The 23527-nt window shown below is 33.3% G+C and overlaps 5 protein-coding genes and 1 long non-coding RNA gene across 7 annotated transcripts; 2 read left to right on the forward strand and 4 right to left on the reverse strand.

Annotated features, from left to right (window-relative positions):
* Positions 1-1701: 1701 nt before the first annotated feature.
* Positions 1702-3061, reverse strand: LOC108553835 (ribosome biogenesis regulatory protein homolog). Its single transcript, XM_017908877.1, has 5 exons — positions 2904-3061; positions 2559-2817; positions 2162-2463; positions 1905-2078; positions 1702-1831 (listed from the first exon to the last, which is right to left on the reverse strand). The coding sequence occupies exons 1-5, from the start codon at positions 3050-3052 to the stop codon at positions 1702-1704; spliced, it is 1014 nt and encodes a 337-aa protein (XP_017764366.1). The 5' UTR covers positions 3053-3061.
* A 222-nt stretch (positions 3062-3283) lies between these two features.
* On the forward strand, positions 3284-4904 carry Polr3H (RNA polymerase III subunit H). Its single transcript, XM_017908875.1, has 6 exons — positions 3284-3316; positions 3439-3559; positions 3641-3824; positions 3899-4039; positions 4103-4224; positions 4341-4904. Exons 2-6 carry the CDS (start codon positions 3449-3451, stop codon positions 4392-4394), a joined length of 612 nt encoding a protein of 203 aa, XP_017764364.1. The 5' UTR covers positions 3284-3316; positions 3439-3448; the 3' UTR covers positions 4395-4904.
* A 207-nt stretch (positions 4905-5111) lies between these two features.
* On the reverse strand, positions 5112-15673 carry LOC108553846 (F-box/LRR-repeat protein 16). Of its 2 annotated transcripts, XM_017908896.1 has the most exons (8): positions 14324-15673; positions 10632-10990; positions 8935-9228; positions 8060-8345; positions 7300-7495; positions 6432-6580; positions 6066-6231; positions 5112-6003 (listed from the first exon to the last, which is right to left on the reverse strand). In XM_017908896.1, the coding sequence occupies exons 1-7, from the start codon at positions 14418-14420 to the stop codon at positions 6083-6085; spliced, it is 1530 nt and encodes a 509-aa protein (XP_017764385.1). In that variant the 5' UTR covers positions 14421-15673; the 3' UTR covers positions 5112-6003; positions 6066-6082. The 2 variants fall into 2 exon arrangements, with proteins under 2 accessions (XP_017764385.1, XP_017764384.1); XM_017908895.1 differs by having other exon boundaries at positions 5112-6231.
* LOC108553848 (uncharacterized) lies at positions 13096-14396 on the forward strand. The gene is made up of 3 exons (XR_001890666.1): positions 13096-13202; positions 13277-13356; positions 14336-14396. It is a non-coding gene; the product is annotated as an uncharacterized LOC108553848 (long non-coding RNA).
* Positions 15674-15728: 55 nt separating the features above from the next.
* On the reverse strand, positions 15729-17697 carry Arpc1 (Actin-related protein 2/3 complex, subunit 1A). Its single transcript, XM_017908898.1, has 6 exons — positions 17310-17697; positions 16963-17223; positions 16586-16876; positions 16324-16502; positions 15961-16230; positions 15729-15874 (listed from the first exon to the last, which is right to left on the reverse strand). The coding sequence occupies exons 1-6, from the start codon at positions 17374-17376 to the stop codon at positions 15836-15838; spliced, it is 1107 nt and encodes a 368-aa protein (XP_017764387.1). The 5' UTR covers positions 17377-17697; the 3' UTR covers positions 15729-15835.
* Positions 17698-20089: 2392 nt separating this feature from the next.
* On the reverse strand, positions 20090-22637 carry LOC108553837 (uncharacterized). The gene is made up of 3 exons (XM_017908878.1): positions 22527-22637; positions 20894-21184; positions 20090-20383 (listed from the first exon to the last, which is right to left on the reverse strand). The coding sequence occupies exons 2-3, from the start codon at positions 21179-21181 to the stop codon at positions 20204-20206; spliced, it is 468 nt and encodes a 155-aa protein (XP_017764367.1). The 5' UTR covers positions 21182-21184; positions 22527-22637; the 3' UTR covers positions 20090-20203.
* Positions 22638-23527: the final 890 nt, after the last annotated feature.

The following is a 23527-nucleotide window of genomic DNA, read 5'->3' on the forward strand; positions in this document are numbered from 1 at the left end:
CTTTGTCCGCCTGCTCGGCAATCCCCTCCTATAGTTTGGTCGCACGCGCGTTACGTCGCTCGATTATGTACGCCTTTCGTTCAATCTCCTTTTTGAATATCTAGGCTTAATCAAGGCTAACACATTTTCATAGAAAGGTAGGTTTCATTAGATAGTCATGAGCGATGTTATTCTCTCCAGGAAGTATATACTGTAATCATTTTCAAAATAATAATTGTTCATGACATGTTTGCTTTACCACACATAGTTATAATGTTCGATTTTTCTATGCATCTGAAGATTAAAAGTAGTCACGCAGCATCGATAGCAAAATATCATTAGAGCCTGATTCCAAGTCTTGAGTAAATTGAAAGATTCGATTAAAATGATTAATTTTACAGTAAATGATAGTTTCAGTGGTATGCGAATGTTTATCATTTTGCTCACACAATAAGGTTCAAATCTCAAGTAATCATATAGTTATATGATCGAATTAATTTTATCGAAATATTCTTTTAAACGGTATCGATTTTTGATCGATGTCATGAAAAAATTTAACTTTCCTCACATATGTGTTAGTAGTCATAATTTATAGATTCCAATTTTTTTCTAATATAATTCATGCACTATATCGTCATATCGAAACTTAGTATTATGATCAAATAGGACATATAAGCTGTACAATATGCTTTTAATCTGAAATGTTACATATGTATATCACATTATTATGCTTTCAACCATTATTTCACTCACAGCGGTATATTTCACCCGATAAGTTCTATTATTTGTGATTCGTAAATAGAATAAAATAGAATATTGAAAGCATGATAAATGAACATCATTAGAAATTAAGATTTTAAATGAAAGATCGAAATTGAATGTATTTGTCATTTCAATTTGAATTACGCAAGGTATTCTAATGCGTTTGTATTTCGTAGAGATGGCATTGAACGTGTATACATATACAATACGTATAAAATCACATGTGGGGTGGAACCCCCTACAGATTCTAGGGCAACCCGCTTTCGCACTTACCCTCCCCTACACCCTCTACCAGGTTACCTCGCCCTCACGACTTCTCCGAGTCGATATCCCGTACTGCTTTTGACCTTTCACCTTTCTCGCGTTACCCTGATTTTGTGACCAAGGGACAACCTGCCTTATCGACCTGTAACACTTTCTTTTCATTTTATTCATGATTATTTAGTTGAACTTTTTAGATATACTCCTATGCAGATTGTCTAATATGTAATTTATGAATATATATAGTTTACTTTTGATTAATTTTACTATAGTACATAAGTCTTATACTTTAATTATATTTCCTTTCTTCTGCATTTCCGAAAGTTTGTTCAATAGGAAGGGAGTAGGATATTTTTCATGTTATGTCTAACATTTTGTTTTTTCTAAAATGTAGTCATTTTTTGCTATTAACTAATAAGTTAGTAAAAACAGTGTAACATATTTATAATTAATATAGTTTGATTTAGACATTAAGTTCGTCCAATTTTTAAGGAATGTCATTATAAGGAACATATCAAAATTTTTTTGAGGTCAAGAAAAATGACTATTTACAAGAAATTAATAAAATATTTTGATATAGATATTATTTATTTTAATATAATATTTTATTCTTATGAACATACCTAATAGTACATTTTTTAATTTATAATAATCCAAGTTCAAGTAATTAAGATGAATAAATTTGAATATATAGTTCTTTTATCTTCGCTTTCTACCACCAACTTTAAGCTTCATATTTCGTTGTCCTTTACCTGCTTTTGGTTTCTTTGCTCCTTTAATTTTTGTTCCTTTCTTACCTTTTTCCCTGCCTGCTTTGACTGGCTTTATTCTGTAAAATAAAAATATTTATTTACATGGTGCTTCTTACACAAATAAATTTTATAGGAAGTATAGAAATTTACTTTGGTACAGAGAAGTCTTTACGAAGAATCTTCATATTACTTTTCAGAATACTATCTGCCAGATCTGTATTCCGTCTTTTTTCTTCTTGTAAATTTTGTGGAATTTTTTCAGCTTTTCTTTTCATACCAGGAACTTGTTTGGCAATACCTTTTGCATCTTTTTCTTTTGGCAATCTACTCAGTATTATATATTGTATACACATATATATATATATAATACTATAATTAATGTTTCAGTAATGTAATATAAAATATACCTGTCTTGAAATTTACCAACTGATGCTGTTGATGTACGTGCAATAGTCATAGCTTGTGAAAGTTGTTGTGAATCAGAAAAATGTTCTCTGGTAGGAAGTCCCACTTTTGGAATTTTTATATTTTTTGTCTTGGCAATATTACGCAATCTCTGGAGTTCATTCTTAGATTTTCTTTCTTCTTTTGCTTCTTTTGCAGCTGCAAATGGATCTTCCATGGCTTTACCTTCATCATTAACTTCTACTAACCATTCTTTTTGCTCCATAGCTTTGTTATGTTTATAACCAAATGTAGGTAACCATTTCTGTAAGAATATTAAAGTAAGATAAATGCTTGCATCAATAAATATCAATAATGTAATCAAAAAGTAGAAAAAGGAAAGATATTGCTATGATTCACCTGTAATTCTTCATCCCATTTAAGCTTGGATTTATTTTTTTGTTTGGATTTGATACCTTTTTCTTTAGCAAACTGTTGCCATTTTGTTAAAGGCTTTGGTTTTGGAATCTGACGAGATCGTGGTAATACAAATTCTTGTTTGGGTAATTTTGCTACTATTACTTCATCAATACGTTCTGTTGGAAGTTCCCAAATTTTATTAATCAATATTTGTACATTATCTCTGGTTAAACTTTTTAGATATTGTTCAGATTGTGATCTATAAAATATAAACAAGTAATTAATACGAGCAAATTAGTATAAAATAAATATCATATTAAGTACGACAAAAAATTTCTGGGTTACCTCATTACTTTTAAATTCACACTATTAAAATCTAACACTAAAAGACTTCCTACGTCTGTTTCGACTTCTACATCTTTATTTACTATTGTGGATTTACAGGTATCTTTTTTCTGTGTGTACTTTTCTAAAATTGAATTTACGATATCCATGCTGTCAATAGTTCGTTTACTTTAAATAATTTCCAAGAGTAAATTCTTAATTTTATCTTCGTTTACTTATATCATAAGTATTTTAATTTTTTATTTGTACTACATTTTTTACTTCCAATACTGTTAAAACACAAAATGAAATATGTAAAATCTGTATCTGTTTTGCACTTGAACGTCTTAAAGCACGTGTTTTAAAGGTTATGTTGTTATTAAGACAGTTTTCCTCGATGTATTGCAAGCGGAGCTTTACTCGTTTTAAAACATGTAAAGTATATAATTGAAATTATATGTTTATAAATTTATTGGAATAAAAACGTAAATATTGTGTTAGTGAACTAGAACAAGAAGTATTTCTTATTTTAAAATTTCGTCATTTTTAAATACAGCGCAATTCTAATGTTTGTTCTGGCGGAGTTAAAAGATACAGTTAGAATTCCACCATGGGAATTTAAACAAAAATTAAATGATGCTATTACAAATGAACTCAACAGAAAATTAGCAAATAAGGTAAAATATTGTAATTAATTAAAATCTTTTACTTCAATTCCTTTAGTTGATTTAAGATTATCATTAATTTATTTGTTTAAGGTTTATCTTAATATTGGTCTTTGTATTGCTCTTCATGATATTACAAAAATCGAAGAATCATATATTTTTCCTGGTGATGGTGCATCTCATACTAAAGTAATATTTCGTTTCATTGTGTTTCGTCCATTTATGGAAGAAATATTAATAGGTCAAATACGTAGCTGTAGTGTTGATGGAGTCCATGGTAATATTTACATCATATAATATTATTGCTTATTTAAATCTATGCCATGTTTATTATTAAACTTTTGTTTCCAGTAACATTAGGATTTTTTGAAGATATTATAATACCACCTCATAAACTGCAACATCCATCTAGGTTTGATCAAATGGAACAAGCATGGGTATGGGAATATAATACAGGAGATGGTGAAAAGCATAATTTGTTTATGGATGCAGGTAAATTATTTTAAGAAGTTTAATCAGTTGATAACACAAAGATAAAGTAATTTGAAATTTCAGGAGAAACCATACGATTCAGAGTAGTGAGTGAAACATTCACAGAGGCATTACCTACAGGACCAAATGTGTCTGGGGAGACTGAGAAATCAGAAGCTAAAAATATATCTCCATATACCTTAGGGGTTTGTATTTATATCTTAGGAATATGACGAATATATTAGCTGTGAAATTTACATTTCAATGAAAACTAGTAATTATTTTAATTTTATATTCATATTATTTAAATTCTATATTTTAGGGTGCTATTGATGAGCCAGGTCTTGGATTGCTAACATGGTGGGAGAATGCCTAAGAATACAAAAATAAATTCAGATCAATAAATTTTTATTTCACAGCACATTCCATCATGTTATCGTATATCACTCTTATAAGTTATATTCGTGACTAGCGTCGCATGTGACCCGATCTCAGATAGAATTTTGACTGTGCGAATATATTTATTTAGTTTTGATTAGTAACAGAATTATTAATCGTATATTTGTACAATATATACAAAGACGTTATCTTCTAAACATGTGGTAACACGCAAAAAATATTTTCAGTTCGGTAGATGTCGAGGACATGTTAAAACGTTACACAGAAGTTGTTCGGTTAGTATAAGTATCAACGTAAAAAACGTTGCATTTATTCAGCTACAACAGCGGCATAAAACTTCCTTTCAATATTTTATGTACTGACTCAGAGCATAATGTATATTTGACATTGATTTGTTTTAAATAACCGTTGAAATAGTTAACAGTATTAAACACGTAAAATACGTTTTTTTCTATATTGCGATATATCATTACATTTAATGAAAAAACATTCGAAAACTTAACTAGGTGTAAGCCGTAAATGTAGGAAACATTAATTACATGACAGCAGAATATACATAGGTAAAATATAAGTTAAAAATTTTTTTCTTTTCCTAAACAGTACATACATGTGCAATAATTTGTAATGTTTTTTTTCTCTTTTTCTTTTTACTCCTTTATTACGTAACACATTGACGAAAAAATAAAAAATCGTAATGTCTTGTAAACGAAAGGTCTTTTTAACACGCAACCGGAATGTTTTTCTGCACTTTTTTTCATTTCTTTTTTGCTTATTTTTTTCTTTTTTTTTAATCACTTCACTAAGTAGCTCATTTTTTTGTCTCAAAAGCACCGCATCTAACGCGTCGATAATCACGCGCATCCTTAAAATGTTGAAGCAGGATAAACAACGACCTAAACATAGTCGTTACATAACATAAACGGAGTAGAATAATATACGCATAATAAAAATTTATCACAGTTCTAACTGTTATTGAGTCTGTCATGCCGTCTCATCGAACAATCTCTACATTCTTTTATTTTTTTCAGCTGTTTTTTTTCTTTTTAGTGAGAATCTACTATAATTAAACTGTCTTTCGGTTTACTTTTTTTTTTCTCTATCAAGCGGCGATGTGTAAAACTCTGTACAGGATACCGAGTTATCGGGAGGCGCATACTTTTTTTCATTTTTTCTTAAATTTCCTTTTTTTCCTATTTTTTCTTTTTTTTTAACACTTTCGACAAAAATGAAAAAGAAAAAAGAAACAACACAATAAATCGAATCGTTCGATTCGATCGAAAATCTAATATCGGCGAAAAAGGAGTGCGATTCATACGGGAGCTCTGGTGTATTAAAAATGTCTACGCGCTATTTTAGTGTTAACATTTGCATGGTTTTAGGGGCTAGTGTTTCTTTTTTTCTTTTTTATATCTGTTTTTCCATTTTATACTCTTTGTCATTGAAAGAGAGAACATAGTATGCGGTAGTATCCGCATTTGGACGTTAATTGTTTCTTCCTTATCTGCATCTGCATCATCTCCTCTTATACAATCGTCCGTTCTATGTAGTACTTTACGTGAAACATCTTTTTATGTTGCTGTCTCGCCCTATAGGAATAGAAACGTCTTATGGGTGAAACGTAAAGGAATCTCTAGAGTTGTTGCCGTACTTTTAGTGAAGCATCATTTATTCGATGATTAGGCAGCGCGGCAGATGTTCACGTAAATAGTCAAACAGCTCCTGAGAAGTTCCTGGACAATTGGTTAGCTCTAGCTCATGTAAACGCCGAAGCTGAATCAAACTAGATAATCCACTACTTGTGAGCAACGGGCAACCTGCAAAAGTTTATATTCTTTATATTTTGTACACATAAAAAAAGAGATAAATTTTTTAAAGACGAATTTTTACATTTTTTTATAAAATGTTATAAGGTTAGTGGTTAATGATTATTCATTCTTCAGAAGGAATAATTATTCTTTAGATTATGATGTATAATGTAGGGCATCGCATAGGGCAGGTCTTAGGTTGATCTTACCTGCCACCGAGAGTACTTGTAAGGATTTCATGCCACACAAGTGCTGAAGTCCAAAGTCTCTAAGTAGTATGCACCATCTCAAGAACAATGCACTCAATGATCTCATCCTGGAAATGTAACCCATGCCGATGTCTGTGATGTGCACACACCTACGCGGGAAGAAAAACAAGAGTTTAACAAACTATCTAGTTGAACTGTTTCCTAATATAGATCTTCTAAATTTTCACGTTTTGGCTTCTTTTCAATCTTCATATTTTTCCCTTCGCTATTTTAATACAGCTATACTTTAGCTCACTCATATTTTGAATTATAAATTTACTATAGATTATTAATTTTACATCTTTATTTCATTTTTCAGATTAAATTATTACTACTAAATATATTATTTTTATAATAAAAGAAAGGTCTAAAATTTCCCCATTATCTTGTGGACCAGTGAAACTTTCCCTTCGTATAATTACTCAACGATCGTTCCGAAGTTATCATCGTTTCATTAACACCTCAATTTAAGATAAATTGCAATGCTCATGAAAACGACAATCAATATCAAATCATTTAGTTCCAAGTTTATATTCCCGAAAACAATATATATATATCGTCTCCTACAGCCAGTCGATTGATCGTTTAAACAGATTGTAAGTCTGTCTCCTTAGGTGTCTGAACGCGTTCACTATCGCTGATTCATTGGCGTATTGCGTAATAGTCGATCGTAAATAGAATGCTTGTTCACGCGTTCAGTATTTAGAACATGAATGGATCGTACGGATTCGCTGTAGGGTTCGCGATGTCGTTAATACGATTTAAAAAAAGAAAAGAAAAATGTCTCTTCATTGTTTGTAGCTGAATGTCTCCTTTAAGTAGCTCTTACCTGTCCAAAGTAAGCTCTTCCAAGTAGTACAAATCACAAGCAATATACTCCAAAGCCGAGTCAGTGATCCTCGAGCACCAGCTTAGATCTAATGAACGAAGCCTGGACAAATTTTCTGCTATCAATTCAACACCATCATTTGTTACTTTGCTACATCCGGACAGCGATAGAACAGTCAGATTGGGCAAGGAATGTACTGAAAAATAGAATCAAAAACAGTAATGAATAATTTTTCAAAATTTTGTTTCTGTTTGTTCTATATTGTTTCTTATTATGTGTCATTTTGTTATAGATAAATACAGAACTATCGTGTAAATGATATCAACCGGTCGTTGTCCTCGAATCGACTACATGTACTTACCTGGGAGCTTGAACTGAACTGTTGGTGACAGCTTGAAAGCTAAATAAAGCGATGTTCCTTAATTCTAAATTTATAATAGTCGAATGCGTGCACCACCTGACTTAATTTCACGCTATCGTCATCGTGAATTATTTCTACCTGGATCCTGGCAGAACAGTGTCGCAACCGTCCCGCTTTCCGCGACATTAATGTCTTAAATAACGTTTGTGGTATTTTTTACATTATAACATAGACGTTATTTAATAATTAATATGGTAACTCAATAATCATTTGAGTATGTATTTTTGTTTAAGTATTTCAATATGAGATACTCCTTGAATATCTTATATTTTAATAAAGCTTTTAAAAATTGAAAATTAGGAGGACTTAAAGGAGAACTTTAAAAGAAAAATTTCTTACCAATATTGACTACACCATGATTAGTGAGTTCCCAGCAGGATTGAAGCCTGAGAATACTAAGGGAGCTACTTTCATGGAAATATCCAAGGGCGGCGTCAGTTACGTGGTAAGCCTGTAATGAGAATTCGTAGAGGCTCGGCAGCAATTGAGCGACAGCACCGACAGCTTCATTGGCCACATTGATACAATCCGACAAGGAGAGCGATACTATTCTAGGTGTCAAGCAAGTCCACAGGCCGGCTTCCGTTATCTCGTTGCAACTAGCTAATTCAAGCTCGAACAGCGCCTAAAAATATAATAGCATTAGGGAAATTTTCACTCGGTTATTCTTCCAATGATAATATTCATTATCAATGATATTAATTTTAAAAACAAGATACAATTATTTTAAGACGTTTAACCATGTGTCTTAATTACATCAAGAACTGATGATGAATTGAAAATAAAAGTCGATAAAAAGTTTGAGAAGACACTACTGTAATAAAAAAAAAATTCTCTTCTAAGGTTAAAGACCTATGAAATACAAAATATTTGATATAGTAATTTATTTAGGTGTTCATTCTTTTTGACCTTGAATCTTCGAGAGAAAAAAAAAAACGTTGAAAAAAGTTCATCCCTAATATACTTTTTATCCAAACTATTCAACTTTCCGTAAAGCGAGTTTTTTACATATTCAAATATAAAGGAGGCATTTAAAATTAAACAATCTGTAGCAGATCGTTTCTTAAAAAAAAATTCATTTAATTTTTGTATCTTTATACCAATAAAAATTTTTTATATCTTTAATCTGCAAACAAAAAGTAATTCAGTTTACTTCATTTAACGAAATATTTAATTTTCCAATGTAATTATACTCTTGTATTAAAAATGCTTACCTGTAAATGATCTAGAAGCGCTTTTAGTCCACTGTCAGTAACTGCACAGCATCTCAGAGACAAAGAGTGAATGTTTCTCTGCGCTAACGGGAATCCATGTGTCAGTTCGGGGATATCCTCGTCCGACGCACCGAGAAGAACCAATGAATGAAATCCTCTTCTGACCAAGGAGACGTAGAGTTGCGTGCGCGAACCAGGAGGCATAGCACGCACTTCTCGACACCTTACTACAGGCACCAAACCCGCCCAGAGTCGAGGTCGTGCGTAAAGTATGTCCCTCCATTTTGAGCAAACCTATAAATCATCGAATAATTAATTTCTTGTATAATTTTTGCAGAAATATCAAATTTCTCGAATGTTCAATAACTTACAAGTGTTTAGCAACAAATCATTATACAGGGTGCTTCGCTCGCTAATGGACTCAAAAGTAGTACTGCCCGTTCAAGAAACTTTGACATTTAAAATTTTACGACTTATACATAGATACACACAAATGTAGTCGCTGCACACATTGATCAGATTATTGTGTAAGGACACAGGACCCCTGCTTCAATATTTGGTGGTGTTTAGACGACGGTACTATCTTTGTGTCCACTAGCCAATGAATCATCCTGTAAAAGAAATTAAAAACTATGAAAATAAAATTTTAGTATTGTTTGGTATTATATGACAGATAAACTATGACAGACATCCTATGTAAAAATTGTATTAAGATTGGATGAATATCTATACATAATTTAAAATACATAAATAGAGAATCATCTGTATAACTTTTAAACGGTAACATCACAGATTATTCCATCTATCATAACATGTTAGAATTTTTAAGTAACTATAAGAATTTCTAAACATTACACGCTATATCATTTACAGATTTATCCACATTCTTCGTTCAGTTTGTTACTCTAAATCACGGAATGTAAACTCCAATTGTTTGATGTAATGTACGAACGAAAATAGAATAATGGTCTTTTGAAGCACGAATCAGGAAATAGCTTTGAGTTTGGTTTTAATAGGTTTCGTAACAGAGACCTCTAGGAATCCCATACAGAATATATTCGAGATCGTATATCAATCTAACCTTACTCGAACGGTTATTCGATCAATCGAAAAGCCTACTAAACAGGCAACTTTAGGTGTACAACGTTCCGATCTGTAAATCATTAGACTCCATACGGAGAGCTTGAGCCAATAGGTCTGACGTTCGCTTCAAAACAAATATGTTAGTTGACGAAGCATCTCGCTACAAAATTCTGTTTAATCACAAATGATTTATTTTATGATCAAGAAGAATCATTCTACACGTCCAAGAAAACGACTATTATCTAATTCACATCGTCAATTCTGACTATCTATAATACTATCGCAAATCAATGCCAAAAACCGGGCAGTGAACACGTTTTATCTTTCGTGGGTTATTGCTAACCTCAAATAGAATTAATAACTTTGATAGAATTGAAACTTTCATTGAGCAAACAAAAATATTCTTTGTCACATTGCAATTCAAGTATATTAGAAACAAGGTAAGTAAACAAAGTGTCAGACAAGTACTTGATTAATATATCTAATGTAACTTCACCAATTTAATATTCTGCTAAAATGCTTGCTTTTCTTTAAGATTGGTACACGAAGAAGAGATATAAAGATGACGTATTCGCCGTAAGTTTAATTAATAACGATCATTCGATTACTGGCACCTGTGCCAAAATCCTCCTTTCAATGGCGGTAAAGTAGAGGAAAAATTTGCTGAGAAAATGATCGTCTTCCATCAGCTGATCCCACGTGGCCGGCGCAACGTATCCGCCTGTTCCACCACTCGCCAGTGGCACATTTTTCGGTCGATTTCTCGATATCCTTGCTCTACTGGGAGTGCCGACCGTGTTCAGGCTCTTGTTGTTCGCTGATGGCATGTTGCTCATCGACGTTGGTACGCTCCTGCTCGGCTTTTCCGGGGTTGCGTTCGCATTGTTCGCGCTCTGCAAATTCGTGTACGGAACCCCGCCACTCCCGCAGAACACGTGCGTAACGCGTTCCATGACGCTCGCCTTTCCCCCACCTGAAACATTCCATGGTTTATTTAAACATCGTATTTCCTTTTGTTCACTATTTGATACTTAATGCGACTTATTGAAAAGCAATTGTCATTATGGTTTTTACTATGAATTAAACAGTCAGCCAAGTAGACAGTTAATACTTGGAATGTCTAGGAATAGGTAAGAATTAAATAATTTTCAAACCGGTTCGATGATTTCCAAAGCACTTGTAAACGTATTATTGTAATTGTTTTAGGTCGCGTGGAGGAAATATTGACGCGATAAAGCTCAATGTAAGGTTTCAGAAGACTTCTCGATGCCGAAGGCTTTTTTAAATTCCTGTAAAATAATATTTACCTCTTCGATGATAAACAGTTGTAATCGAATATTTGTTCACTAGAAAACTTAATGGTATTTACATGAATGAGAACATCTACATTCTTTGTCTAAACCGAGCCTAGAATGAATTATCTATACTCACATAAAGACAATGATTACTGATTTACTGATTTACTAATATTCATAGATATAATCTTAAGCATAAAGTTGTGATTATGGACAAGTCTTCGATTATTCGTGAAATATTTTTAAATAATTTATAAATTTAAATAAATTATAATTAGCTACTAATTAAAACAGTTGTCACAAAATAAAACGATTATAAAAAATTCTTTTCTCTTATTAAAAGTTGTGACGATGTATATTAAAAAAACTAGATTCTGTACCGATTTGAAAATTGAAAAGAATAGTGTTTAAGAAAACTTGGTATGTATGTATTGGCGAGAGTTTCTTTAAAGGCGTTTCTGCAAAGGTAACTTCACTGCGAAGATGCAGCATTTATTTTCGTTTTATTTTCGAGCTGTATGTCCTATTTGGCTCCGGGTACGTCCCTATTTCCTGTCTCTATCTTTTTATTACAAATCGTATTTACTAAGGATTAAATTGCAACAGGACCTTCTATTCTACTATCCAATTCACTTATCTAAAAACAATGATATAACTTATATTTATTCATTTATTGGACATTCTAATTTTATTGATACTCAAAGTTGCAAAGTTAATAAAATTATAGTAACACGGTCAGAATTCTTAATTTTGGACCAATAAATTTTCTATAATTTTCTTCAAATTTATGGCCAGTATTGATCAACTCTTTATATGTAGAACATTAATATTCTGTTGTAAAAATATTTATTGATAATATACGCATAATAATGCAAAATTTAGAAAAAAAATTTGTTCGAAATTACAAAATCACAAAGTTTGGTATAAATGACTGCTTTTACCTTCACGAACAAATGTAAATTTCTTTAAAAGATAAAAAAACATCCACTTCATTCCAAAACTAAATATAGAATTATAAAACAGAATTAATTTCATAAATAAATAAAACTTGTTTAATAAAACATAATAATGAACAGGGCACAGGTACTTTGAAAATCGAATAATCTATGTATTCGTCGTCTAATTATAATTTATTCATTTGTAGTGTTTGAATTTCATAGAGATCCAATCAAAAAGTTAGATTTGGGTCTTCGTTTTAAGAAACGGCGACGATCAGTCCAACGACACAGAACGAATGATTAATTATGTCAGAGAAGAAGCCTGGCCAATCTACTGCGATTTTATTAGTCGTACAGGGGTTGGCGGCAATCCAGCCACGGTGATTGGTTATTTTACGCATTAAAATAAATTTCCTACTTTATCGCGGCTTCTCTATCGTCGAAACCGACATGCGTGCGCGGCCTTTTGTCTCTTGGTTTCCCATTCAAACTCAATGCGCGGCCTCTCGCGTTCATCAAACGCGACGAATCGCCGATTCATCGATATTTCCGGGCTGTAAATCGGCGACCTAGTCCCGTCAGCCGATGCGACGTTTTCGCGGCAACAATTAACGATAATTAACAACGATTGAAATAAATTCAGTTGTCACATTGAATACGTATAATGGTTGATCACTTACAGTCGGTATTATTGTTGCATCGGTAGATATAGCTATACTTAAAATTTAGTATCTTGTCGCAATGTGAGTATAGAATACACACTTTTTATGTGGTTATTGTGGTAAGATTGATTAAGATTTGAGCGAATGTTTAATTAGTTTTGAGAAATATTTTTATAGAATTGATTCGTTCAAGTATTTTTGTACTTAACCTTTAAATGTGATGTTCACTGGAAGAGTAAGGTTATATAAAACACATAGGATAAATGTAGCAAAATGTAATGTTAAAAAGCGTAAGTCAAATTAAGAATAAATTTGTATGTTTGTAATGAAATATTGTATAAGATTAAACATGAATTTTATTTAGTTTCTTCGGAGAATTTTTCAAATGAATGGAAGACGGTGGAAGAGAATAAAGAATAAATGATAACGAATGCGAGGAAGAAGGTAAAAGATTAAGGGATGGTCAGTTCGGTTTCTACGTTTCCACGTGCACGAGGACGAATGCTATCGATTCCATTGCAGTTTAGAGTGCGACTAAAGGCACCTGGTGGCCGTTCTAACGAGCGTTTTGGAAGGGAATCACAAGAACAACGTCGGGGAAGCAATCAGCCAATGTTGCATAATGCAGAATTAAGAAACTCTGTAGAAGGAGTGGCTTGGGGTTGCAGTTTAATGGAAATCATTTCATTATTGCTATTACGTAATGATGTCTCGTCCAATTTGTGGGTTGACCCGATTCGACAATCATTTAAAATTTGAATGTACTAAAATAACAGATATGTTATAGAAAGACAAAAAAGAAATTACATAATATAACATATAGTTGAAGCTTTATTTTAAAGCGTAGAATCGGGATTCAATAATTATACATCATTTTTCAAGTTAGATTAAAACTCGCCGATTCCAAGTTATTCTCGAATAAAGTTATCGATTTTAAATTATTCTCGAGTAAAGAGGGCCATTTGCATGAAGGATAAAACGGGCTACGAGGTGCTTGAAATAATTAGAGGATGGTCTACTCGAATGAGTTTATTGCTCAGTAAGCTACCCTCGATGGCTTAAAAACTCTGTATGTGATATGATACTTTCATTTGGATATCATACTTACATTTAGCAGAAATGTTAATATATTGAATTTTCTGTGACTCTGTTTTTCGTACATTTCTTTTTTTATTCGATATTGAAAATAGAAGGCACAAGAATACCATTACTAATTATATTTTTCATTTTCCAAAATTATACTAAAAATTTACATTTTTTCAAGTTAATCAGTTTTTGTTTTCAATTTTAAATTGACTCATTTGATAAGATGACTAAAGTTAAATACTTAATACTTCTGTAGTATATTTCTTGATATTCCTATATTCTATGTTACAGAGAAACAAAATATACTAATTAGTAATTTACCAACCATGATGTTTAGACGCTCTCAGCCCCAGACCGTTGATTCTCTTGGTCAATTCGGCGCTGGCTCTTTCGACGACCCCCTGCGCTGATATCGAAGACATCTCTCAAGAAGCGGAGGCGCACTTCCTTTGTTCACCCACGATTCGTAGTCAAGATGAATAGGAATGCGTGTGGCCGTAGTTGAAGTGTTTCATATTCGACAGACACGCGAACAAAACTCAATCTTCCAAATTTGCACGGTTTCTCTTCTTTCTCTTGCGTTCGTAATTTTCAGCCACGTCCGCGACAATCACGAGATCCCCAGGCACATAAGGTCAATCGTTAATTCCATGAAAAACGTTCGATTATAACTCTCAACAACTTTCTAAATTTATCAACGGCTGTATCAACGCGCGTGGTCGAGAAAAACGAAACGCAACCCTTCGAGAGAACACGTAGCACACGACGAATCGATGATGAAACGTTTTACTGGAAGGATCTATTTTAATAGACAGCCTGTGACAGCCACTCGAATCATTTGACGAAAAATGTAACAGAAAAGCAAAAGGAGGCGAATGCCCAGAATGAAGGATAGGGGAAAGAAGTGAACAAAAAAGACAACGCTGAAGCTACGTTGCGAAATAAGATACAAGTACACATTCGATAATTATCATTCTTCGTATAAGATAAGTAAAGTATCACGTCTCCTGGTTATTAATTCAGTTTATGTAATAAACTTAAGCACCTCACTATAAACTGTACGAACAATATAATGTCTTTTTAAGATTAGTTTTCAAATCGATAAGCATCATCGGCAAAGACGTTTCTATCAATAACAATCTCGGTTCTTCACGTTTAATATATCCCCTTTAAAGCTGCTAAAATAATAAAACGCGTCACTGTAGTATCCGTTCTGTTTGTGAAACACGGTGTGCACCATGCATACACTCTTTTTACCGCGATGCTCCTCTCTGTTTATGTGTCAGTCATGACACAGAATGGAAAACAAAGTTAAAAGGTGGAGCTACTGCAACGGGCACGGTACATGGGGGTGGTTTGTGCGAGACTGAATCGATATTCGTGCTGAACTTGTCCGGCTGCCCCCCCCACTCGATTCACATGAGACCGTGTAGTTTCCAGGCGCGGAATCAACCTTTTACGCCTGACGAACAGTGAACCGTCGTATTTGCCGCGACGCCTGAAACTATGCAAACCACTCGCCAATCGAGATAAGTATCGTGTTAATCGCAACACGTATATCAACATAGAAAGAAAAGATATATAAATATAGCAAATGCAATTCCAATAGAAAGACTTTGAATTATTAGACATACGCATGCAAGACAGGTAAATCATTTTACACATGGGCTGACGTGTATTTAATTAAAAATATATTTTATGCAGGAGGGATTAACAATATAATTAAAGAATTAATGAGAAATTGTATATTTCTGTCTTTTAGTTATAGATTTAACATTTATACATTTTTCATCTGATGTAATATCTTCTGTCTTCTTCTGATATAAAAAAATTTCACTTATGCTATCTTGAGACCAGCAATGGAATTTTCCAGGAGCTAAATCAAAAAATCATAATATGATTATATGTTGATATTGACTACGAATGTAGGAGAAATACTGTATATTAAATATTACAATTTACCTTAAGATCCCAAACTACCAACTGACCGTCTAAACCGCTCGTACTAAATTCGTTAGTCGATACTTTGCGTACACAATTGATGGTATTTTGATGTATACTATCCAAGGCGTTGTCATTAGTGTCAGTCCTCGCTTGGCGATCTAATGATTGGAATTTACGCATAGCAGATAACCCGGCGGCCTCTTTTTTCTGTGTGTTGTCTAATTTTGATACAAAATATAGTTGACCATTGTCATCTATTGAATAAAGCATAGGCATGCAACTATGTCCCTAAAAAACCAACCAAATTTTATGTATTAGTATTTGTCATTTATATACATGGGATAAAAATTATTGAATACAGTAAAAAATATGTATAAATACCACAACAATAATAGAATTGGATCCCATCCAAACACAACTTAAAAATGGTAAATGCTCTGTATATAATCGTGTAACTGTATTTCCTTTGGTAGCATCTGCAATGCAAATTGATGAATTGTGTGCTACCCAACAAATTTTATTACCACAAGGACTAAATGCAACAGAGTGTATCCAACCTCCTAGACATAAAAAGAAAATGATTAATACAGATAACAAAAAGATATTTGTTAAATTTTGTTAACACAAAGATATTTCTCTCTACCTCCATTGGGAGTATTTTGAAACTCAGCAAGTAATGTTCCTAAAGTATTACTATGACCCCATGGTCCATTACCAGGTGCATCTTCTATATCACTAATGAATGCACTAAATACACGAACTTTATAGTCAGTGGATCCAGCAACCAAAACTTTATTATCTGGATGCCAATCAACTGTAGTTACAGTGGATCTTAATGGGCGTTTTATATGCTTACACTGCCACCAATTATTCTCGGATACAAAATAACAAACAGCTATTACTCTACCTCCAGATCCAACAGCAAATTTATTTTCTATAAAAAAAGAAGTGAATGTTTTCTCAATGTACATTTATTCAAATATAATTTCGTAACAGAACTGGATTAGAGCATTATCATACCTAGTGGAGACCATTTCACACATGTTGCTGCTCGGTTTATTCTTAAAAGCACCCATGCAGGATTCCACTTTCCATCTCCCTCTTGTGTCCAAACATATGCATTTTTGTCTGCAGAACATGTTACTATTCGATTAGTATTTGGTGCCCAATCAATACCCAAGACATGCATGTCATGTTCTTGCAAATTCTGTAATAATTTCCAACCACTTGACGTACGTTTGTGAACTTGAATTTCACTATTATTTGGACAGATTGCTACTTCTGCAAAAATACAATGAAACTACTTGGCAAATTGATTTGCAAATTGATTGGCAAAAGAACTGTGTTGCATCAAACAAAAGTCAAACCTTTTCTGTCTTTATTCCAAGCATGACAGCTAATAGCATCAACACCTAAGTTATGAACTTCTGTCATTTTGTAATCAATTTTCACGACAAATTCGATAAATTTACATCCGATATCGTTCGTAAAAATGTGTAATATTACAAATGATATCTATGAATCACCGGACATAACCACACAAAGACGGGTGAGGTCACGTATTAATGTTGTGGCGGCCCTCCTATACTTGCCACCAGAGGGATGCACACCAAACACAATTCTCGAAAGTTTTTATTAACCATCCCTCACCATTCTAGCATTCAGGACATCAGTTTTTAGAAAGTTTCAACAATAAGTCCGCTAGCAGGATCCAAACGAAATATACTTACTTTTCCTTTTTTCTTTCCTCCTCTCTTTTCTCTTTTTATCATTGCACAACTACAATTTAATTTATTAAACTAAATATTGAGACGATTAATTTTTAAAAAATCTATTGAAAATTCTAGGATTTTGGTCAATCAGCACGAATTTTTCAAATCAATTGTTAATAATATACCACATAACACTTTCTCAACATACCATATTAGTTCATTTACCAACAGTAGAATATCAAGGCACTATTTAAGGTTATGTTGATTCAGATACGAATATAGCGTGACATAGTTTCACATTCTTATTAGAGCGACCTCTATTAAAATGTATTATCAACTGCGTTTAAAAATAATGATATGTATGGAATTAATAAAACAAAATAGTTACAAATATTTAAATATATTTTCATTAAACTTATAATGATATTATTTACAACTTATACAATAAAGCATTAATATAATTGCCCATATATATGAAAATGTACTATCCTTAGTGATGGGAATTGGGTTGTGGTTTTGTATTGCACAAGACACGAATGGTAATATAAGATATTTAATAGTGAATGAAAACGTTAGTAAATATAGTAAGAATATAAATAAAAATGAATAGCTTGTAAATCGTTTTGAATATAAATATACAAATTGCTATATCAGACTTGAATTTAAAATTTCTAATTATAATTTTTACTTTCTTAACTCAATCCTTCCACACTTGCTTGTAACAGACACCATATGCAACATTCGTTCGTCAACGCCTTTCTCTTTCTTCACGTCTACCAACAGCATACTGAATTATCATATCATTCATACCAACATTTGAAAAAATTTTATTAATATAAAAAGTTAGATTAAATAAATTACACTGTTCAATAAATTTTACCATTTTCTCTAAGCTGTAATATCCATTGGGTAATTCCTGTAGAATTTAATTTCCTGAACACGAATCTGTAATAGAAATTAATCTATTACTCTCAGTTTTCGAAAAATGTGAGTTTCCAGAAAAATTCTTTACCTGTAGGCTTTTCCGAAGCAGAAACTATTCAGGAACAATATTAAGATGATCAATGTTGACAGGACACGCAAGCGATCAGGGCCGTAGTTATACGTAATCGACATCAAAGTCATTGTCTAGTAGATTTCACTTTTTATGTGCAAAACATGTATATATTTTCATGTATTTTTTTATGCTAATCACAAAATTATAAGAAATTTCTCTGAATCACTTGTAATTTGAAACCGTTTCGTTGTTCGATACATTAGAACGAATAACTTTTTAATATAAAGTTGTTAAAAGGTAATCTTCCACCTAACTTATAAGACGAGAATAAATCTTCTAACATTTTTACTCTTCGTGTAATACTTTGCTTCAGCCAAAAAAAATGGAAAATAAAAATATTTTGACATACATATACATATCATGGAAATTTATCTCCTGGAAGTGCGTTGGCAGTTATAATCTATAAAAAACGTATATTCTGTTCAAAATATAAACTTAATATGTCTCTAATGGAACCCGTCGATACAGCCCTAATGCCTTCAATAAGATAGACAAGGATAGAAAATTTAAGGGCTTCTGTCAGTGCCATCTTTGATTTTGAATCCGAAGCTCGAGTTTAGTAGCAGGAACACAGAATGTGCGAGGAGCTCGTCTAAAACCACGTGACTTGATTGACGAGGACAGAAGATGGTTAGAAAAGGACACAGTACTATGTGTTGCATGAGAGAAGTCATCTGAGAAACTTATAGGACCGAATACCCACCAGCCCAACCATTCTAACATCATGGCAGAAGTAGAGTAAAACGCTTCCCTTATTGGCAGAACTGATCCCTTCCTATTAGCCCGGTCATAGAACACCATGTCACAAAGAAAGCGAACGAAGCAACGAGACCAAGTGAGATAGACGCAATAAATGGATACAAGAACGTAGACTCATTACAAAGCGTAGTAGTGCTTCCAACACATTGTAAGTTAACTCTGAGATAACATTTCTTTCGCGGATATCTTACACCTATGTTAACGTATCACGTTACCGAATTTGGAGATAGTAGTTTTGGGAGTGTCATAGAAGAGTGGGTATTACTAACAAGAGTACAAGCGGAGCAAGTGGTTGCTCAAGTGGTAAGAGCAACCCCTCTTACACCGCAACCGAACGAGATGGCTTCTCTCATGCAACGCATAGTAGCTTAGGCCGTGAAAATGAACAAATTACTCACTTTCTGCGATTGATAATAGAATTTGAAAATAGAAATTAGTCGCGTATAGGCATGTTGTACTTTTTTCTTTTCTGTGCCAAACGTTTATTTTCTATAAATTAAATAAAAAATCTAAAATACCGTATTACATATACACAACTTCAATTTTATTAATAACTGGATTAAAAATTGTTAATTACAAAAATAAGAAGATATATAAAAATGAAAATATTTTCATATTAAAAATATTAACATTATTGCGTCATAGCTATTTGTATCGCTACTCTCCTATTCATCAAGAAAAGTCAAATTCTCAAGCATAATTCTCCTCGAATTCATTGTCTTTTACCATTCAGTTATTGTGCACTTGATCGAATATCCAGAAGTCCCACTCCTGCAGTGTTGTTAACTTCAGTTTCTACTTCTGGCGTAGTGTAGGACATAGTATTCGTTTCTGTAGAACTCATTTGGCCATTACTTTCGTTTGGCGATTGTTTGCTAACTACCGTCTGTGTTCCATCGATCTCAGTAATGATCTACAAACGATTTATGAATGAAAATATTTGTTTTACCGAATACAAGTTTTACGTGTTGACAATGAAACTATAGAAAATTTGATCCTTTAAGTTAAAAAGATGATCATATGTACAGGGCGTCTCAGCAACGGTAGTACAACCGGGAAAGGCGTGATTCTACGTGAAAAAACAAATCGAAAATAAAGAATAAAATTTTTCCATTCGAAGCTTCGTTGTCGAGAAAATCGAATTTGAATATCCACCGCGGACGCTGGTATACTAATGGTCCATCCGCCTTAGCCAAAGTTAATTGTACGCGTACTCGGTGAATATTTAACGTCGATTTTCTCGACAACGAAGCTTCGAATGAAAAAATTTTATTCTTTATTTTCGATTTGCTTTTTCACGTAGGATCACCCACTTGCAGTTGTACTACCGTTGCTGGGACACCCTGCATACTAATAAAGGAAATCGTTGCACGATACTTTCTAATAGTCTTTACCACTAATATAATGCAATATAGCAACTTACGATGTCATTTGTCTCCGGTTTGCGACAGACCCACACAGCAGCGCAACTCTGCATAGGACTATTCTTCTGATTAGCTTTGAACGAAAACAGAGTTTCTAGCAACGGTTCCAGTTTCAATGAGAAATGTTCTGGGGGCTGGAATGGCAGGCATTTTGGCATAGGTGTATCTTCAGGTGGGAACCAGTGTCCTGGCGGATGGTGATGTTTCGGCCATTCCTTTCCATTTCTCCAGAAAGGGTTGGCATTAGCCACCGCCAGTATGAAGCATATCGTGATAATTGACTTCATCTCCTGAATACCAAAAATTGATTAATTTGCTTCAAAAAAGTTCAAACAATATCGAAATCGTTCACAAGAGCATGAATTAGATAAGAGTATCAAGTTGTCACACCCACAATAGAACACTGTCTTCCTTCTTTATTCTAACCTCTATTACACCTGAACTACGTGTGTACAGGAACCCGTAATCGAATGTGCTAGAGACACATCAGACTCTTGGTTATATATGGTGTCATATCGGTGCCGAAATATTACCGCAATTATTAAAAGGAGGAAAAATAATTTCCGTGGCTGGGAATATATAGTTGCGAAGGTGTATCGTCGGTTAAATTCTGATTCATACAATGATGTTGCGTTTCGTTGATTGCGTTACGTATTGCAGGAAGCCTGCACTAGTTTCCCCAAAATTATACAATCTACGTAAAACACATAAGTTCATTCTGCATCTCCAGCTACGAAGGAATCGTCAAGATTAATATAAGTAATATTATTATAAGTAATATTGACGATATTACACCGAATGGCGCCTTTTTCAAGCCCTTCGTATACTATGGCGAAAGCACCCTATCACTCCAGGTTATCACTTTTTTCTATCATTTCATAGTCATCGATGTTCCTTTCCTTACAAAATCGTGAATGCTAGGCGATTCGGAATATAGTATAAATTTTACTTGGAACACGAGTTTACTCGAAGAGACATATATAGCAGTTTACCGTGAGAATTATGTAGTTCCCACAACAAAGTGTTAATGCGTTTATGTACGTTATCTAGTTCCTGTGCATCCTGTTGATCGCTCAAGTATCCGGCCATGGATATTCGTGCCTATATAATTATACACGAGTAATGTACAAAATCCCTTGAAATTTATTTTCAATGGATATTTATCGTTCGCTAAATAGCGAGGAATTTTTCATTAAATTATATAAATTAAATTAATTAATTTATAAAATAAATCTCGAAACCACGAAACTATTTCACTCTCTATCCTTAGGTGACTGGCTTCGCGTGTAGGGTGATAGCATTGAACGAAAAAGTTTCAATCTTACCAAGATTCGCACAGAAAGACATTTCAAAAATGGCTATTTCCACGTGTTCCATTTCCATTTCGAACCTTCGTGTACCATTAATCAAAGGAGTACATACGTCGTAATTTTTTAGGATTATCGTGTCAAGGAACGAGAGGTACGCGTGGACAACGACCAAGGACAATGTGATGTAATTCACCGTTGAAATTGTGCAAAGACCAATACACGTTTGTCGAATTTACCGCTTAGAGGAACAATGGAAGATACGAAATCGTCTAAACATCATCGATGCCTTTTATGGCCATACGCTTTTATGTACACTCCTTACCTTTGAAGGATCAGCTCTTGGGATCGGCAAATACTATTAATCAAACGCAGTCCACCCGATTGTTCTGTGTCTCACGAGCGACGAGGTCCGTTGAACGATGATGACACAGCCGCAAACAAAAACCGTTTTTAAGCCCGGATATATGGTAATTTACAGTGAGCCAACTGTGCTTCGTTGACCATTGTGACAAAGGTCGGCGCAAGTCAAGTGCATTTGCAAGTCGATTAAAACTGTTCTATATAAAGAGCATTAAATAAGATAACAATAACGAATTTGTGTACTCAGGGACACGTTTTAAGAAAACTTCAACGTCTTGGTAGAATAAGAGTAGAAGTGTTTGAAAAGTCGTAAATTGTACACCATTCGAGGTATTCTCAGTATAGAACATTAATAAGAACTTAACAATATGGCTTTCTCAGACCTTCCTTTGTTGACGACCTTTTCATTACAGGTAGCTTCTTGCAAAATTAACTTTTATTGAGTAGATCAATGATTATATGCAGTATCTATCGTCATGTCACTTTGATTTTTATATATGTATCCGATATTTTTAAGCATACATTAAAAGTTGGTATACCTAGCAATGAAGGACAACTTAGGATTAATATATATCTGTGTTATCTGGGAGTAAAAGAAGATAGAGAAGTGATCAAAGAGATATTACGTTTATTCTTTCTACGTTATAGGGTAATCGTTACGGTACAATTTGTCTGAACCTATCTAGAGTTCGTATAGCTCGTGTTAATGATATACAAATTAATTATATAAATTAATTAATATTTTTAGGTATTACGGGTTTTGCATTTCATTATTGTCGTGCATCTTTCGTAGCATCGCATGCAATATTTGGGTTTATTTGAAGGTAACGAAAGCACCGTGAAAGCAACGTCGTCAAGATACCCGCATCCTTGAAGTCCTTAAGGGTATTGAATTTTCTTCCTTGATTATTCGAAACGATAGAACGAAGCAAGCATTAAGCGAAATGGTAAGTAAAATTTCAA

The sequence above is a fragment of the Eufriesea mexicana genome, unplaced genomic scaffold (genome assembly GCF_001483705.2).
Source record: "Eufriesea mexicana isolate 0111107269 unplaced genomic scaffold, ASM148370v2 scaffold13818, whole genome shotgun sequence".
Taxonomy (NCBI): Eukaryota; Metazoa; Arthropoda; class Insecta; order Hymenoptera; family Apidae; genus Eufriesea; species Eufriesea mexicana.

Excerpts from the sequence above, each read along its gene's own strand:
- LOC108553835 (XM_017908877.1), bottom strand. The coding sequence starts at position 3,052 with ATGGATATCGTAAATTCAATTTTAGAAAAGTACACACAGAAAAAAGAT. Across the intron at positions 2,464-2,558 it reads AATGGGATGAAGAATTACAG|AAATGGTTACCTACATTTGG; the intron begins GTGAATCATAGC and ends ATATTCTTACAG. Across the intron at positions 2,079-2,161 it reads GTTGGTAAATTTCAAGACAG|ATTGCCAAAAGAAAAAGATG; the intron begins GTATATTTTATA and ends AATACTGAGTAG.
- Polr3H (XM_017908875.1), top strand. The coding sequence starts at position 3,449 with ATGTTTGTTCTGGCGGAGTTAAAAGATACAGTTAGAATTCCACCATGG. Across the intron at positions 3,825-3,898 it reads TAGTGTTGATGGAGTCCATG|TAACATTAGGATTTTTTGAA; the intron begins GTAATATTTACA and ends TTTTGTTTCCAG. Across the intron at positions 4,040-4,102 it reads TAATTTGTTTATGGATGCAG|GAGAAACCATACGATTCAGA; the intron begins GTAAATTATTTT and ends TTGAAATTTCAG.
- LOC108553846 (XM_017908896.1), bottom strand. The coding sequence starts at position 14,420 with ATGTCTTCGATATCAGCGCAGGGGGTCGTCGAAAGAGCCAGCGCCGAA. Across the intron at positions 10,991-14,323 it reads GAGAGCGTCTAAACATCATG|GTGGGGGAAAGGCGAGCGTC; the intron begins GTTGGTAAATTA and ends GGAATGTTTCAG. Across the intron at positions 8,346-8,934 it reads CGCTTCTAGATCATTTACAG|GCGCTGTTCGAGCTTGAATT; the intron begins GTAAGCATTTTT and ends TTATATTTTTAG.
- Arpc1 (XM_017908898.1), bottom strand. The coding sequence starts at position 17,376 with ATGACAGAAGTTCATAACTTAGGTGTTGATGCTATTAGCTGTCATGCT. Across the intron at positions 17,224-17,309 it reads TTGGAATAAAGACAGAAAAG|AAGTAGCAATCTGTCCAAAT; the intron begins GTTTGACTTTTG and ends GTATTTTTGCAG. Across the intron at positions 16,231-16,323 it reads CCAATTCTATTATTGTTGTG|GGACATAGTTGCATGCCTAT; the intron begins GTATTTATACAT and ends TTGGTTTTTTAG.
- LOC108553837 (XM_017908878.1), bottom strand. The coding sequence starts at position 21,181 with ATGAAGTCAATTATCACGATATGCTTCATACTGGCGGTGGCTAATGCC. Across the intron at positions 20,384-20,893 it reads AACCGGAGACAAATGACATC|ATCATTACTGAGATCGATGG; the intron begins GTAAGTTGCTAT and ends AATCGTTTGTAG.